The sequence below is a fragment of the Zea mays genome, chromosome 6 (assembly GCF_902167145.1).
Source record: "Zea mays cultivar B73 chromosome 6, Zm-B73-REFERENCE-NAM-5.0, whole genome shotgun sequence".
Lineage (NCBI taxonomy): Eukaryota > Viridiplantae > Streptophyta > Magnoliopsida > Poales > Poaceae > Zea > Zea mays.
Window position 1 is genome coordinate 143,594,747 of NC_050101.1, and position 15,155 is coordinate 143,609,901.

General features: G+C 48.1%; 2 protein-coding genes across 2 annotated transcripts; one reads left to right on the plus strand and one right to left on the minus strand.

Annotated features, from left to right (window-relative positions):
* Positions 1 to 715: 715 nt before the first annotated feature.
* Positions 716 to 2,912, minus strand: LOC100272752 (uncharacterized). Its single transcript, NM_001147205.1, has one exon. The coding sequence runs from the start codon at positions 2,280 to 2,282 to the stop codon at positions 1,662 to 1,664; it is 621 nt and encodes a 206-aa protein (NP_001140677.1). The 5' UTR covers positions 2,283 to 2,912; the 3' UTR covers positions 716 to 1,661.
* A 3,806-nt stretch (positions 2,913 to 6,718) lies between these two features.
* Positions 6,719 to 8,537, plus strand: LOC100277562 (uncharacterized). The gene has a single exon (NM_001151086.2). It carries the CDS (start codon positions 6,837 to 6,839, stop codon positions 8,019 to 8,021), a length of 1,185 nt encoding a protein of 394 aa, NP_001144558.2. The 5' UTR covers positions 6,719 to 6,836; the 3' UTR covers positions 8,022 to 8,537.
* The last annotated feature ends 6,618 nt before the right edge of the window (positions 8,538 to 15,155 follow it).

A 15,155-nucleotide genomic window follows, 5' to 3' on the forward strand; every position in this document is an offset into this window, starting at 1 on the left:
GAACATGGAGCTTACGCTGTACTGGTCCAGAGGGCCTCAAATTCTAGCACCATGCTTCCATAGTAATGATTGTAAATTATTACCATGCTACCCCTACTTGCATTTCTTGGTCTGGTTAAATAATCCACTGGGTTGAAGTTACTTGCATTACTTTTTTTAATCTTTTTTCCTTTTCCTGTGTGCCATTTGTGAGGATGGTTTCAACAATTGTGAATATCAAGTGTTAAACTTATGCAGGGACATTAAAGATACAAAGTATCCAAAATGAGAAGCAAGGGGTTGAAGGGTAAACCAGGTGCAAAATATCCTAAACTGTCAACTGCATTTTCACATATGGGATACTTTAACATGACTGAAGGGGGTAGCAAATTGGATTTCCCCCTTTTTCAGTTACTCTCATTTTTTGAATTGCTTACAACATGTAATTCCTATATTATAGGACACACGAACACACACACACACACAGTTGCATTCAACCTGAAACATGCGAAGCGACAAATTCAGTTAGCATGTATACTCGATGGCTGCTATACATGTAAGTTTCAGTTGGCTTGTATCTGAAACATGTACATGTATCTGTAGATGGCTTGATTGTATGTAACACAACACAGAGGCAATGAAGGGTGGAGACGTGGCAGTGCTAGGGAGGAGGGCCACAGCAAGGTTGACATCCACTGTCACCAGTAGCTTTCAGCCAGCATTGCAACACCAAAATGATCAAAACAACAACAGCCAGCATTGCAACACCAAAATGATCAAAACAACAATACATGCAGTTACATCCAAAGTACTCGACAAGCGTTGCCAGCACAGAGGACAAAGGAGCGAGTGACGATTATTCAATCCGACAGCGACTACACTTATTATCCATGGTAACACATTCGTAGCACAAGAAAGAGCGCCAGTCTTGCAGGAGAGATAGCCATTCTCCTGCTAAACTCCACAAACAAATAGTCTAACCCAGACAGAATTTCTGAAGCCTAAAAGACCCCCCGATACCGACGAAACCACTGCATTCCAATCAGTTGATTGCATTAGCCAGGCACAGGCGCTCAGAGCTTGCCCTTGAGCCTCTTCTTCAGCACATCCATCACGGCGCCAAAGTCAGCCTTCACGCTCACAGGCGGGTTGGAGTACTTGCAAGCCATGTCCTCGATCTTGCTGTCATGGTAGTCGATCTTCGACTGCGAGAACTTGAGGCCGTGAGCCGTGCTGACAACCACGGTGCGGTCGTTCGTCCCGATGACGCGCTGGTCCCTGAGCTTGAACAGGGCGGCGAGCGCGACCCCGGTGTACGGGCAAGCGAACATCCCGGTGCGGTCGGCCAGCGACATCGCGTTCATGAGCTCTTCCTCCGTGGCCTCCTCGACAATGCCGTCCGTCGCCTTGAGCGCGACCACGGCCCGGTCGACGGACACCGGGTCGCCGATCTGGATCGCTGACGCGAACGTCGGCCTGGCCACCTGCGGCTGGAACTCGGCCCAGCCTGACTTGTAGTAGCCGTAGAGCGGGTTCGCGTTGGCCGCCTGCGCGCAGACGAGGCGCGGCACGCGGTCGACGAGCCCGAGGACACGGCACATCTCGAACCCCTTGTAGAACGCGTATATGTTCCTCAGGTTGCCTCCAGGCACGATCACCCAGTCGGGCACCTCCCAGTCGAACTACTGCAATATCTCGATGGCTGCCGTCTTCTGCCCCTCGAGGTGGAGGGAGTTGAGCGAGTTGGCGAGGTAGATAGGCAGCTCGGCGGTCACCTCCCTGATGAGCCGCATGCACCCGTCGAAGTCGGTGTCGAGCGAGAGCACGGTGGCGCCGTTGGCGATGGGCTGGATGAGCTGCTCCAGCGAGATGCGGTTGGCGGGGAGGAAGACGATGGCCGGGATCCCCGCGGCGGCGCAGTAGGCGGAGAGCGCGGCGGAGGTGTCCCCCGTGGACGCGCACCCGACGCCGGCGATGGGGCGCGACAGCGGCGCGCGGAGGCGGTTCACCTGGCTGACCAGCACGGTCATGCCGAGGTCCTTGAACGAGCCCGTGTGGGAGATGCCGCAGTGCTTCACCCACAGGTCGTTCATCCCGCCGAGGTGGTCACGCCCCAGCCGCTCGGCCCAGAACAGGTTCGAGTTGCCCTCGAACAGGGAGACGATGTGGTCGGGCTCGATCTCGGGGAGCACGAACTCCTTCTTGGACCACACGCCGGACCCGTACGGCCAGGTGGTGCGCCCGATGCGGGAGTCGAAGAGGTCGCGCCAGTAGGCGCCCGAGAAGCGGGCCAGCGCCTCCATGTCGTGCCGCACGTCGAGGAGGCCCCCCGAGCTGGAGCGGTACACGATCTCGTCCAGGGAGTAGCGCTCGTTGGGGTCGCCGTTCGGGGCCGGCGGGAAGGGCTCGTACCACGCCGACAGGCCCTGCTTCGGGGCCGGGTGCCGCGCCGCCTCCTCGCGGATGTTCTCATCCGCCGTGCGCCGGTGCTTGGTGGTGACCGCCGGGGAAAGGCGGCGGCGGCGGTGGCACACCGGACGCGGCGGGCTGCCGGACGGAGCGGGAGGTGGCGGCTTGGGGTGGCAGAGCGCGACTGGGGGTGGGAGAGGAGGAACGACATGGAGGCGGCGTGGGTTGTCGCCGCCATGGTGGGCAAGCTGGCGGCGGCGGAGTGGGATTAGGTGAGGAGACTGGTGAGTGACGCGGATGGAGGTGGATCTGCGGAATCCGCGGCGGTCGTGCTGGAGCGCGAGCGTTGCGGTTGTTGGCGCGGTTGTTCCGCGGGCGTAGGGAGGCGGCCGAGCCGCGCCATGGCTGGCTGCGTGGGAGCGAAATCCGCGGCGGTCGTACCGAATCCGCGGCGCGCGCGTGCGGGCTGGCGGCGCGTGCGGGAGCTGGCGCGCGGGCGTTGCGGGAGCGGGGGCAGTCTACACTGCCCCCTTAATAGTTAGTAGAGATAGGTTGTATGGGTGGAACCGTATCTAGACTTAGAGAACCGTGCTAGAGACGTTTTTTCACCAAGATACGTCTCTTAAGGCTACTTTGGGAACCTCAAATCCCCTTTGTGATTGGAGTGGATTGAGGTGGAAATAAACTAATTTTCTCTCCAATTCTCTTCAATCTTGAAGGAGATTTGAGTTTCCAAACTAGCCTTTAGTGTTATTTTCGCACATAACCCCTCAATATCCCTTAAGATATAGGGTGCTTGTGTGGGTTGTACATGCCGTTAGATCCTGTTAGACACGATCTTATCCGCTCTATTTTTTATTTAAACTCCGCTCTATAAACAGTGTAAAACAAAATGATATTATTTACACAGTGGTATATACCCAAAAACTATCTAAAGTAGAGTATGTAGAATAAGGGATGCGAAACTATTGATGATAATATCTAATATTACTTAGAGAAAATTTTAAAATAGGGAATGAGACGGAGGATTGATGAAGAAGACCTAAGCTACCCAACGTCTTTGTCGACGCGGCCGTGTGGGTCCAAATAGATAGATCCACATGGCGAGCGGAGGCGTGCCTGCCCACGTGCGCGGGCGTGGGCAGGGGTCCAGGGCTCGCGATTCGGAGACAGGATGGGCGCGCGGATTGTCGCCAGCGTCGCATACGCCACCCAATCATAGTCTTGCTGGTGCAGTTTCTTTCTCTAGCAACTTCCATACATACGAGCATCACGAGCATGCCGCGACTCGGGCCGACGGACCTCGCTGCTGCCACGCACGATGCGCAGACGGCGCACGCACTCATGCTCTGCTAAAAAAATGTCCTATATATTATTGGCACACTCATATTTATACGGTGACCATGCATTCGAAATACACATGTTGGCATGCAGCTTTTGGTGGAGATAGCCCACCTAGCTTAGGTCCTAGCCCCGGACTTGAAACCCATCGGGGTAAATCGGTGCAAGTATAGATATGTGTTACCTGTGCCAGTGTACCTAGCTAGGGTGATTTATATCTGCCTCAATTATATATATAATCTAGTCAATTAAGTACATATAAATATATATTAGCTACAAATATAATTAAGAGAGTGTTTGAATGCGCTATAGCTAATAGTTAGTTGGCTAAAAAATTGATAGTAAAATTATCTAAGCAATAACTATTGTATCCGTTCTCGAATATTTGTCGTCCGCTACTTTATTTTTGAACTAAGTCTCAGACAAATAAAACAGAACGGAGTGAGTATTAACTAATTTACTAAAAATAGATAATAGTTGAACTATTAGCTAAGGTGGTTGGATGTCTTCAACTAATTTTAGCCACTAACTATTAGTTCTCTAGTGCATTCAAACACCTCCAAACTTTCATGTTTATGCATTATTCATTATTTTCTTATTCTTTTATTTACTCACATTTGATATTTTATAATTTTAAATACTCTATATATTTTAGATTTATGATATTTAATATGTGTTTAGTGAGTATCTAATAAGGCCTTGTTCGGTTAATTACGTTACCTATAGATTGGACGAGATTGAAAAAAATTGTGAAGAAATTTGACTTGCTTGGGATTCAAACCCATCCAATCTCACTCAATCCACATGGATTGAGAGCTAACCGAACAAACCCTAAGGTGTGGATTATCCGCCGGGTTTTTTATCCATACTGGAGCGTGCATGGTTATACCCACGAGCGGGTATGGGCGTGTTTGGCATGGCTCTAGAGCAAAACTTCAAGGAGGAGCTGGCCAGAGCATGCCAAACACCCTAACTCCAGTGTTGTAAACTCTATGGAGTTTTTGAGGCTGTAATACAATTTTTTGAAGTATCTCTTTTGCTGCTCCGAAAACTCCAAAAAAGCAACTTGGTCATGGAGTTTGAAGTTATTTTCCCAGCACTGCCACCGATTAGCAGAGCTGCTTCACCTAAAATTTTGAAGTAGAGCTACTCTAGGGTAGAGCAGAGTCATACCAAACACACACTATATTTATATGCTTTTTAACGTGTATAATTTTCTCTCACCGGAAGCACTGCCTAGTGGGCTGCCATCCCAGGCTGCACCTTATTATCGTTGTTGCGTTTTGCCCAATATACCCTCCGAGCACCATAACCTGCACTAGGCCCACGGTCATAGACCGAAAAGCGAAGCCATGGTGCCGCTTAGGGCCTAGCCTGCGTGTCTTCAGAAGCGTGCTACGATTTTTTCACTTCACACAGGTCCCTCCATTTTTCTTTTTAACTTGACACGGTCTTGGAAGTATATTGCGTGGTGCGTGCTATAATTCCTCTTATACTATACTATATAAGCCATGTAACACTAGATTTGTTATTAAAGTACTTCAAGGTAATCATACTTTGCTACCTGCATAGAGGAGTAAAATGTGTGCCCGTGTATTTGGAGGTACGTAAATGCGTATGTTTATTATATGTGACTGTTACTGTCTACACCATGATTTCTTCAAAAATATTATGTTCGAAACTACAAATAAACACAGCTATTATATAAATACGGAGGGAAGAGTGCAGTCTTCATATCTGACGTGTGATGTTTAAATCGTTTTCGTGAATTAAAATACTACAACAATACATGCAGTACTCCTTTATAGGACTGTTTGGTTTTCATGGGATTGTTAGAATCTAAGATAAAAATATCTCATAATAAACCAAACATGGATGACAACAGATCGAATTCTATTGAATATTGTAAATATCAACGCGCAACTATATACATGGTTGTAATCAATATCTGTCCACAACCACACTCACATGTAGAAATTTATATATTTATACTCGTACCCATCAGGTTACAGACGGGTTTTAGATATCAAGTCAAATACGATAGACACAATCATTTTGAACAAGGCTAGAAGGGCCAGAGGTACTGGAGCTTGGGTTGGCCAGATGCCAACGGTGCTCGACCTATAGGACTTGATAGGCGCATCGAGTACAGCGTAGGAAGCGAGCAAGGCTAGAATGACCGTCAACTATAGAAATTAGGAGCGTTAGGGTGGGGTTTATGAAGTTAAGGTTTACACTTTACTGTGTAAAATGGGTTAGGCACAAAAAAATCTATGGATCAATTTTGAATATCCAACGGCAGGTGGAAGGTAATATCGTAATCCATATCCATATGAGGTTGATTCACAGGTATATCCATACTCGGCTCCCGCATGTGAGATATCGGAAGTATATCTGAATCCGTGGATCAAATTGACATCCTTAGAACCAAACACATTGGATATTATGTGTAAGGTAGTGTCCTTGTATATAAAATCTGTGAGATAATATATTGGATCATGTGCAAAATCAGATATTTGCATCGTTGGGTAGTGGGAATGTGGGGGTGCACATAGCAATTTGGTCTTCGGTCTCTAGTAGACTAGTACTACAGTACGTCTTGCGAATCCGCAGGCAGCGCAGCCCGCCAGAAGCCACAACGTGTCCTGACCCGGTAGCGGCCGCGGACCACCTCAGTCCTCAGTCCACCTCCGCCAAGCGCTTGCCGCGCGCAGCCGCTCGTTACACTCCACGTGTCTCGCTTGTTCGTCGCCACCCCGAACCTACACGTATAGGTGGCCTCATGTGTCAGTGACGCTCCTCGCATGAACTGCCTACCCTAGGATAAGGCCACCAGAGCCAGACGGCGTCAGTTGGCCGCTCCCTCCGGACACGTACACCTCCTTCCCGCCAGTTAATTCAACCACGGTTAGATAGAACAGCCCCCAGAGTAACCACAGTTAGATCACCTGTTTATAAACCAGCCTCCCCTTTGCCCCCTCTTCCCCGTCCACGCCTCCACGGCCAAGCGCCTCGAAGGCAAAGCTTCCACTAGCCACAGGCCAACGAAATCGCAAAGCGAAGCTACGGCCACCGACCGACGTTCCAAGAAGCGAAACGAAACGAAAATGATGATGATGATGGGAGAGAGAGCGCACGCGCCTCCGTGGCAGCGCTCGCCGGCGGCCAGCGGCGTCACGGACGCGGACGACGCGTCTCCGTACGCCCTCCTAGCGGCGCTGCAGCATTACCTGCCGTCGAACGAGGTGGCGGCGTACGACGAAGACGACGAGGAGGCGGCCCTGGCGGCGGCGACCGCCGCCGTCGACGCGTACGCCTGCGACGAGTTCCGGATGTACGAGTTCAAGGTGCGGCGGTGCTCGCGCGGGCGGAACCACGACTGGACGGCCTGCCCCTACGCGCACCCGGGGGAGAAGGCCCGGCGGCGCGACCCCAGGCGGTACCACTACTCCGGCGCCGCGTGCCCGGACTTCCGCAAGGGCGGGTGCAAGCGCGGCGACGCGTGCGAGTTCGCGCACGGGGTGTTCGAGTGCTGGCTCCACCCGTCGCGCTACCGGACGCAGCCCTGCAAGGACGGCACCGGCTGCCGCCGCCGCGTCTGCTTCTTCGCGCACACGCCGGACCAGCTCCGCGTGCCGCCGCCGCGGCAGTCCAGCCCTAGGGGCGCGGCGGCGGCGGCGTCGCCGCTGGCCGAGTCGTACGACGGCTCGCCGCTCCGCCGCCAGGCGTTCGAGAGCTACCTCACCAAGAGCGGCATCGTGTCGTCGCCGCCGCCGACCAGCACGCTCGTCTCGCCGCCGAGGTCGCCGCCGTCGGAGTCCCCGCCAATGTCGCCAGACGCCGCCGCCGCGCTCCGCCGCGGCTCGTGGCCGGGCGTAGGGTCGCCCGTCAACGAGGTCCTCGCGTCGATGCGCCAGCTGCGGCTCGGCGGCGGCTCGCCGAGGTCGGCGCCTTCCGGCGGGTCGTTCTTGGGCGGAGGCTACCCGTTCGGGTCCCCAAAGTCACCGGCCGGGCTGTACAGCCTCCCGTCCACGCCAACCAGGCCGTCCCCGGTGACCGTGACCACCGCCTCCGGCGCCACCGTCCTCACCGTGGAACGCCTCAACCTCGGACTCATCGGGGACGAGGAGCCGGTGATGGAGAGGGTCGAGTCCGGGAGAGCCCTCCGCGAGAAGGTGTTCGAGCGGCTCAGCAAAGAAGCCGCCGTTCCCAGCGACACCGCCGCATCCGCCAACGTTGAGGGAGCGGCCCCCGCCCCGGATGTTGGATGGGTCTCCGACCTCATCAACTGAGGGAACTCGTGGAACTACCAGCTCAGAAGTTCAGGGGGGAATAACAAAAAAAAAGTAGGAAGATTTTTAATTTTTTAGTTCTTTACAAATATTTTCCTGGTCCTTGTACAGATGTTCCTGCTTTGTGAATAGTCTTGGATGGTTGTCGAAGGGAGGGGAGGCAGGGAATGGTTGATTTGTTATGAGGTTTCAGATGATGGCATGTCGGTGAAGGAGACAAGGTGCCCAGCAAACCATGGTGGAAAATGGATCAAGAAGACATGTGCAGGCGACCATGTATACGGGTTGTCTAGATGCACATGGTGTCTTCCCTGCCTGTGAGGTGGGAGCATGGGAGGCGATCATGGCGGCGATCCAAGACCGAACCCATAATTTCCGCGAGCGATTCCAGAACGAACGGCGTCTTGAGTTGATGTTCATTCTGCTATTTGCCTTTTAAGATTCGACGAGTTATTACTGCTCTGTGATTTTTCTCAAAGTATTTCCATATTGATCTATGCATGCATGTACAATGTCAGTACTGCTACTTTCGCTGATACTCCGTAACAAAATTAATTAAAACCGGCGTTGCTAATTACTGTACCATCTAAAAACATAGCGATGCTGATGCCATTGTCATGTGACGGATGAATCAAATGTGCTGGATCTGTGAATCTGGATAACCATAAACCACGCCGAGCCCGGCTCATCGATCTTGAGGAACTAATTGTGCTATCCTCGTGCTTGACCGGTGGATGAATGTTACATGACGAGGATGGGCAGCGAGGTGGACTGCTTCCTTCGGTCGTTTTTGGCTCTTGTTTTCGGATCGTGTTTTTTCCCAGCACTAGTTGTCGGCGAATCGCTGTCCAAAGCAGAGGCCCGGGGCTGTTGGCGCCTTCGGCCGAGGCGACGTCAATCGATTACCTGCCTGTGTTACGCGTGCCATTGGGTCGTCCCGGACTGGGTGAGTGCACAAATCATGGATCCAATTGAATTCAACAACAAAAAAATGGCTAGCTGCATAGTATGTACCCTCGTCTCTGTTCTTGGCGGACCACAGAGCTTCTGAAACTGAAAGCACCCCGACCGGCGCGAGCAAGATGTTTGGCTTTGGCAATTCAACATGTTTAGCTTCGTTCCCCACCTGATTGCCCTTTGCCCGCTTTGTCTTGCCTACCGGGGTTTTTTTTTTTGGATATTTGTAGTGTAGTGTCCTGTGAAATTTTAGTTTGATTTGCTCATAATTATCTTATCCTCTGCATGATATATTTATAACTACTACTATATTGTGCGCGTGTATATAATCTGCCAAAACATGCGGTGCCACGAATTATCTAGTTTCTTCACATCTTAGTTTCCAATTTGGGTTTTAAACATACATGCTGCTCATGTTGATGACGATTATGCTTAGCTCATGCATGACCATAACTTGATGGTGCCTCTCGCGGACACATAGGACGTGATTGGTTGGTACGTTCAACCGCGCCTGGCTCACGCCGGCCTGGTCAGCTAGCGAACCTCCCCGTCTCCACTTCCCCACGCATGTAGGTGAAACTGTGAAAAAGCACCTACTATGCAACACGTGTGCATGCCCACTTTCACTCGTGCAGGCAACAAATCAGTCGCTCATGCGCAGCCAACACACGTAGCTAGCCTGGGCGCGGAGGACATGGCAACCAATCACGTCCATACTAAAGTCGTGAGAGATCCAAGCCAAGGGGCCCAAAAGTTTTTTTGTGATTGAACAATAACATTGTAAGGATAAATAATGTTATAGAACTATGCAGAGGCGGACCGAGGCCCAAATTTTTTTTAGAAGAGCTTTGTCCTCTGGTCTCTGCCGGTCTTTCCTTTGGCCTCTGATCTCGCTGAGTCATAGTTATATGTATGTATATGCATCTGGCATACTGCAAGCTTCGTAAGCACATTATAACACACATGCAAACAAGAGCAGGCTACGATCAACTACATGTGTCCTGCATATTTACATGCTAGGCTAGTAGCAAGGCCTCGGGCAGCACATGATAGGCTCCTGCTACTCTAGAGAGATGGATAGAGGGAGAGACTAGAGACCAAACCATCGAGCTAGGATAAGCAAAAAAAAATCCCAAGCTAGCAAATGATTCTAAACCGAAGAGGCAAAAAAATTACAAGCCACAGGGCTTACAAACTACTACCTCCATTTTCTTTTATTTGACGCATGATAGTTCAATTTTACACTACCAAACGTCAAATAAAAAAGATCGGAGAGAGTACGAAACAAGATATTCCATACAACCATCTAATACCATAATCACCAAAAAAAATTTCAAAAAGTTGCGACCAAATAAACAAGATCACATGGATAGAAATTAAGTTTGAGATTGAGCCTCTGTGGAGAGAGCTTTCTCATCTATGAATATCATTAAAACTGAGTTGCAGAATAAGACAGGAGACGAATGGCTTAACCATCGTATGATTTCCTTCAAGTCGCGTTCTTAATATGATTTCCTTCAAGGTTCTGGAGCAAGAAGCATTGATGTTGATGTTGACATGACACATTTGGAAAGAGCTACATCATAACTTGTATGCCATCTTTAGCATCTATGACAACATTGTTTCGCCGTACAATTTTTCTTTATATGCTACTATTAGAGTTTATGGTCGTTTTGGCCCGGGTCTTGGCCAATTTCTGGGTCCGCCACTGGAACTATGGGACATATATTATAATTATTAGAGTTATGTTGTACTTGGAACTATCAATATCAGCATCCTCGGGTGGCCTAATCCTATATATGGCTCCACCATGTCCCTCCAGCTCTTAGGGTCCATGACCCTAATGATAGGGAGTTTGTGCAATGGTAACTCAAAGATTTGGGTGATGTCCTACATTGCGATCATCATCTTGCCGCAAGGAAGGTGGAACGAGTGGGTCTTCGACATCCATCAGTCCACTACATCACTGAGTAATGTTGGGTCAAGGTCGGCAAACCTAGAGTTGGTTGCCACATGGGTCCATGGCATCAACGAGACCAAAGGGTAGCTTGAAGTCAGACAACATGGGGCCTTGGTGCTTCTCATCATAGTACGACTCAAGGGGGTTCATGGCAAATGGAACAAAGATTGACACTACACTACTGTCCTAGTAACCTGGGCTAGGATCCCAAAAATGATTCTATTCTCCAAGGAATCAGAGTTGACACATAGATCGAGGGATCAGGAGACAAAATGGATATAGGCAGGGTGCTCGTAGAGATATGTAGCTGCTCCAAGGAACTAGCACTAGGCACCAACACATTACCATTCGATGTAGTACTAGGTAACATGGATGGATCTTTGAATACTATCTCCTGAGCTAAAGAGGTCAATATAGTGGTATCGCCATGATCCTTAGACACTGAAGAAGTCACACCTAAAAAAGGAGAAACTGTAGGCAGGCTACCAATAGGATTAGAATTAAAATTAATCAAAGCTAGATTATGTAAAGGAGACCCCATAATAACAGAAGGAGTTTGACTAAGAAGGTGTTATGGAAGAAGGCAAATCTTAGCTCAAAGACAAGCACTAACATTCAAGTGAAGTGTTGAGAATGGAAAGACAATTTCATCAAAAATCACATGGCGAGATATATAAACACATCCTTCAAATATGTCAAGTAATTTAAATCCCTTGTGCATATAACTACCAAATAAAAAACAAAGCTTTGGGCAAAGTTGAAGCTTGCGTGTTATAGGGATGCTGGTTTGGCCAACAGCCACAACTAAAAGTGTGCATAGAAGAATATGTGGAATATGACAAAATAATTTCATTGGGTGATATGATTGAGGACTTTGGAAGGCAAGTGGTTAATTAAGTATGTAGCCGTTGGAAAAGCTTTGTCCTAGAACTTTAGAGGCATGTGCTAAAAGTAAGAGACCAACCTCAACAATTTGCCGATGTTTGCGTTCAACTGATCCATTCTTTTGGTGAGCCTAAGGATAAGGAACATGGTGTGATATGGTAATGCATTAGAAGAAGGAACCAAACTTTTGATATTTGCCTCTCAAATCGGTTTATGTGGCTAACATAGTTTATTAAATTGTCGGTTAACAAGATTTTGAAAATCATCGAAATGCTAAAAAAAATTCAGATTTATGGCGAAGCAAGTAAATCCATGTAAATCAATTGAAGTCAATAATGAAAATCAAATAATAATAATATCTTCCAAAAGGCAGTGTTGTAGGACCCCAAACACCGATCAAAGAAAACAAGTTTGACAGGACTGCTTGATCTACTAGATGATTTGAGGTTGGGAAGCTGATAAATCTTAAGCATCACATATTACATTATTGTCTAGCCCAAGAATGAAAGGCGGTTTATTCTAAACTAGGACTTTGAACAATTGGGGATTTTGGAGGCTTCCTTCTATGCTATAGCAAGTGCTAGCTATACGCGTGTTGATAACATGGCCGTGGGATTGAAAGGCATACTGGCTCTCAATCTGAGTACAAACTTCACCCATACGTGGATAGGAATGCGACTTGCACCATCATCATGTCATGGGAGGTAGCTCAGGACCTGCTAATCTCTAGTGGCATATATTGTGTGTTCTAGGTAATGTAGAAGATCGGTGTGCTTGTCCACTGATTTGGGGATCGTCTTTGATGGAGCTTTAATCTTTGATAAGAACACCAAGACGCGCATCATGGATGGGCAATGACAACTAAGGCTCTATAATAAAGACTATAATTGTTCTGCCTTAGCTTCTCGGGGACAACAGATGCTGGCGATGTTGTTGTTGACTTGTTGTCATCTAGGAGTTTGGAAACAAACTACGCTCTGATTACCGTGAAAGATTTGATCCATAGTGATCCCTTCTCGTACTCACGACTCTGTATTATATATAGGCTAAAAAACTCTTAGGATGACATATACATCTTAGGACTAGTTTGGGAGCGAGAAAACAGAGGAGATTAGAGGAGCTAGATTCTACTTCTGGGAAATCTAGCCCTCTAATCCACTCCAGCTTTATGGCTCTCAACTAGCCCTTAGGGTACAAAACAACAACAAGGATACATAGTAAAAACAAAGGTACACAACCTATCTATTTAAAGTGCAAGAAACAATAATAATGGAGACCGAAGAAAACAGATTATCTAAATTTTAATGGATGTCTTGTCATGCCACCTTCAATTTTACCCTGCAGCAGTTCTAGTGTCGAAATTAAGATATCTCTCCTGCAGTACCCCCATTCAGGGCTTGTTCGGTTAGCTCTCAATCCATGTGGATTGAGTGGGATTCGGTAGGTTTAAATCTTAATCAAGTTAAAGTTCTTCTAATTTTTTCCAATCCCATCCAATCCATGTTTAATCACAACGGGAGCTACAGTCATTTTCGGCGGTCAGGAACCGCCGAAAATAGGGCCTTTACTGCCGAAAATAAGCTATTTTCGGCGGCCTTAGGCCTATTTTCGGTGGTTCCTGGCCGCCAGAAAAAATCAGCCGAAAATAAGCCTTTATTTTCGGCGGCCATGGACCCGCCGCCGAAAATAGGCTATTTTTGGCGGCCAGCTGCTCAGCCGCCGAAAATAATTGTTGACTATCGGCGGCTGACACGTGGCCGCCAGAAATAGGATATTTTCGGCGACCTCAGATGGCCGCCGAAAATTAATAATTTCAGACAAAAAATTGAAAAAATGCAAAAAAATAACATAAATTTCATCAATATTATAAGCACAATAAAATGACAGAAATATAAATCCACAATTCACAAATAGTCCACAATTCACAAGTAGTCCATTACAACATCCGAGAGTTCACAAATAGTCCATACTACATAAAATTCACAAATAGTCCATTACAACGCACAATTCGGCACAAATCATAAACCATCACATATCGGGGTCGTTGGAGTTGTGTCCACTACCTCCAGAAGCGAAAACCTGGTTGACGAAGTCGTGTGACGGGTTTGGATTCTAAATAAAAAAGAAGATATTAATAGCCGCATTGGTTACATGTATGACGACTATTCAAACAAATTGTTTCTCAAACTAACCTCTCCTGGAGTAGCTCCCTCCCCTGCATAAGCTCCTCCTGGTGCTGGTATGACCGGTGGTGGCGTGTTGTGGCCCATGACCCCGGATCCCTACAAAATCAAGTTTAGTAAAGATTTGAAATTAGGTTGATACAAATGACAAGTCTTAACTAAATTGAAGAACCTGAGGTGGAGGTAGAGGTGGTGGAGCATGTAATCCCCACTGAGGCATCGGCGGCTGAAACTGAGGGAAAACAAATGGTTGCTGTTGTGCGTGCTGTGGAAACCAAGACTGTTGCAAATATAATATATTAGTTATAGAACCAATATCGAGCGTGTTGAGAATAAATAAGACACTCACGTTTATTGCTTGTTGCGCCTGTGCGTTGTAAGCAGCCATGTACTCTGATTGCTGTTGGAGGAATGCCATTTGTTGTTGCCGCAGCTCTTCACGAAACTTTTCTTGCTGCTCCCTCATAGCTTCCTCCATGCTAGATACAGAGCGGCGACTACGTCTGCTACTACCATAGCCCGCCTGCGACGAAGAGCCGCCACGAGAACGCAACTCCGTCGAATCGATAACACCGGTAAACATAAAATATCTTGAAAAACAAGAAAATTAGCTATTCGATCATAGTTCCAATATTATTGAAAAAAATTCACAAGTTCATACCGTCCATGCGCCTTGCCTCCAAGTGAATGCACAACTTCAGCGTCGATGGTAGGCGCTCCTCGCCAATCGTATTCTTCTCCATACTTCTTAACCATCTCCTGCCCGTATGTCTCCTGCAATACAATATGAAGGTTCAACACACATGTAATTTATAGCTATATGGCAAGAAAACATTAATCATAACAACAACTAACCATACGCTCAACGGCCGCTTGACTACATAGCTCATCGGAGATTTCACTGTTTTTCGCTCTATGCCCTCTCCTATAAACATCGATTGGGCTCGGGACAACTCCAGTTTGAGCCTCCTGCAAATATATGAGTTCAATCCGGTTTCATTTCTGAGTAAAACAGAATACTACATACTCACCATTCGCTTAGCCAACCGAATGTGTCCATCAGCCCCATAGGTATGGTTGACTACGACCTCATCATTGTTCTCGTCCTGCTGATGGCGCTGCCTATGTCGATTTCTGTTTGACTTCTCA

Coding starts and splice junctions, on each gene's coding strand:
- LOC100277562 (NM_001151086.2), top strand. CDS start 6,837: ATGATGATGATGATGGGAGAGAGAGCGCACGCGCCTCCGTGGCAGCGC.
- LOC100272752 (NM_001147205.1), bottom strand. CDS start 2,282: ATGGAGGCGCTGGCCCGCTTCTCGGGCGCCTACTGGCGCGACCTCTTC.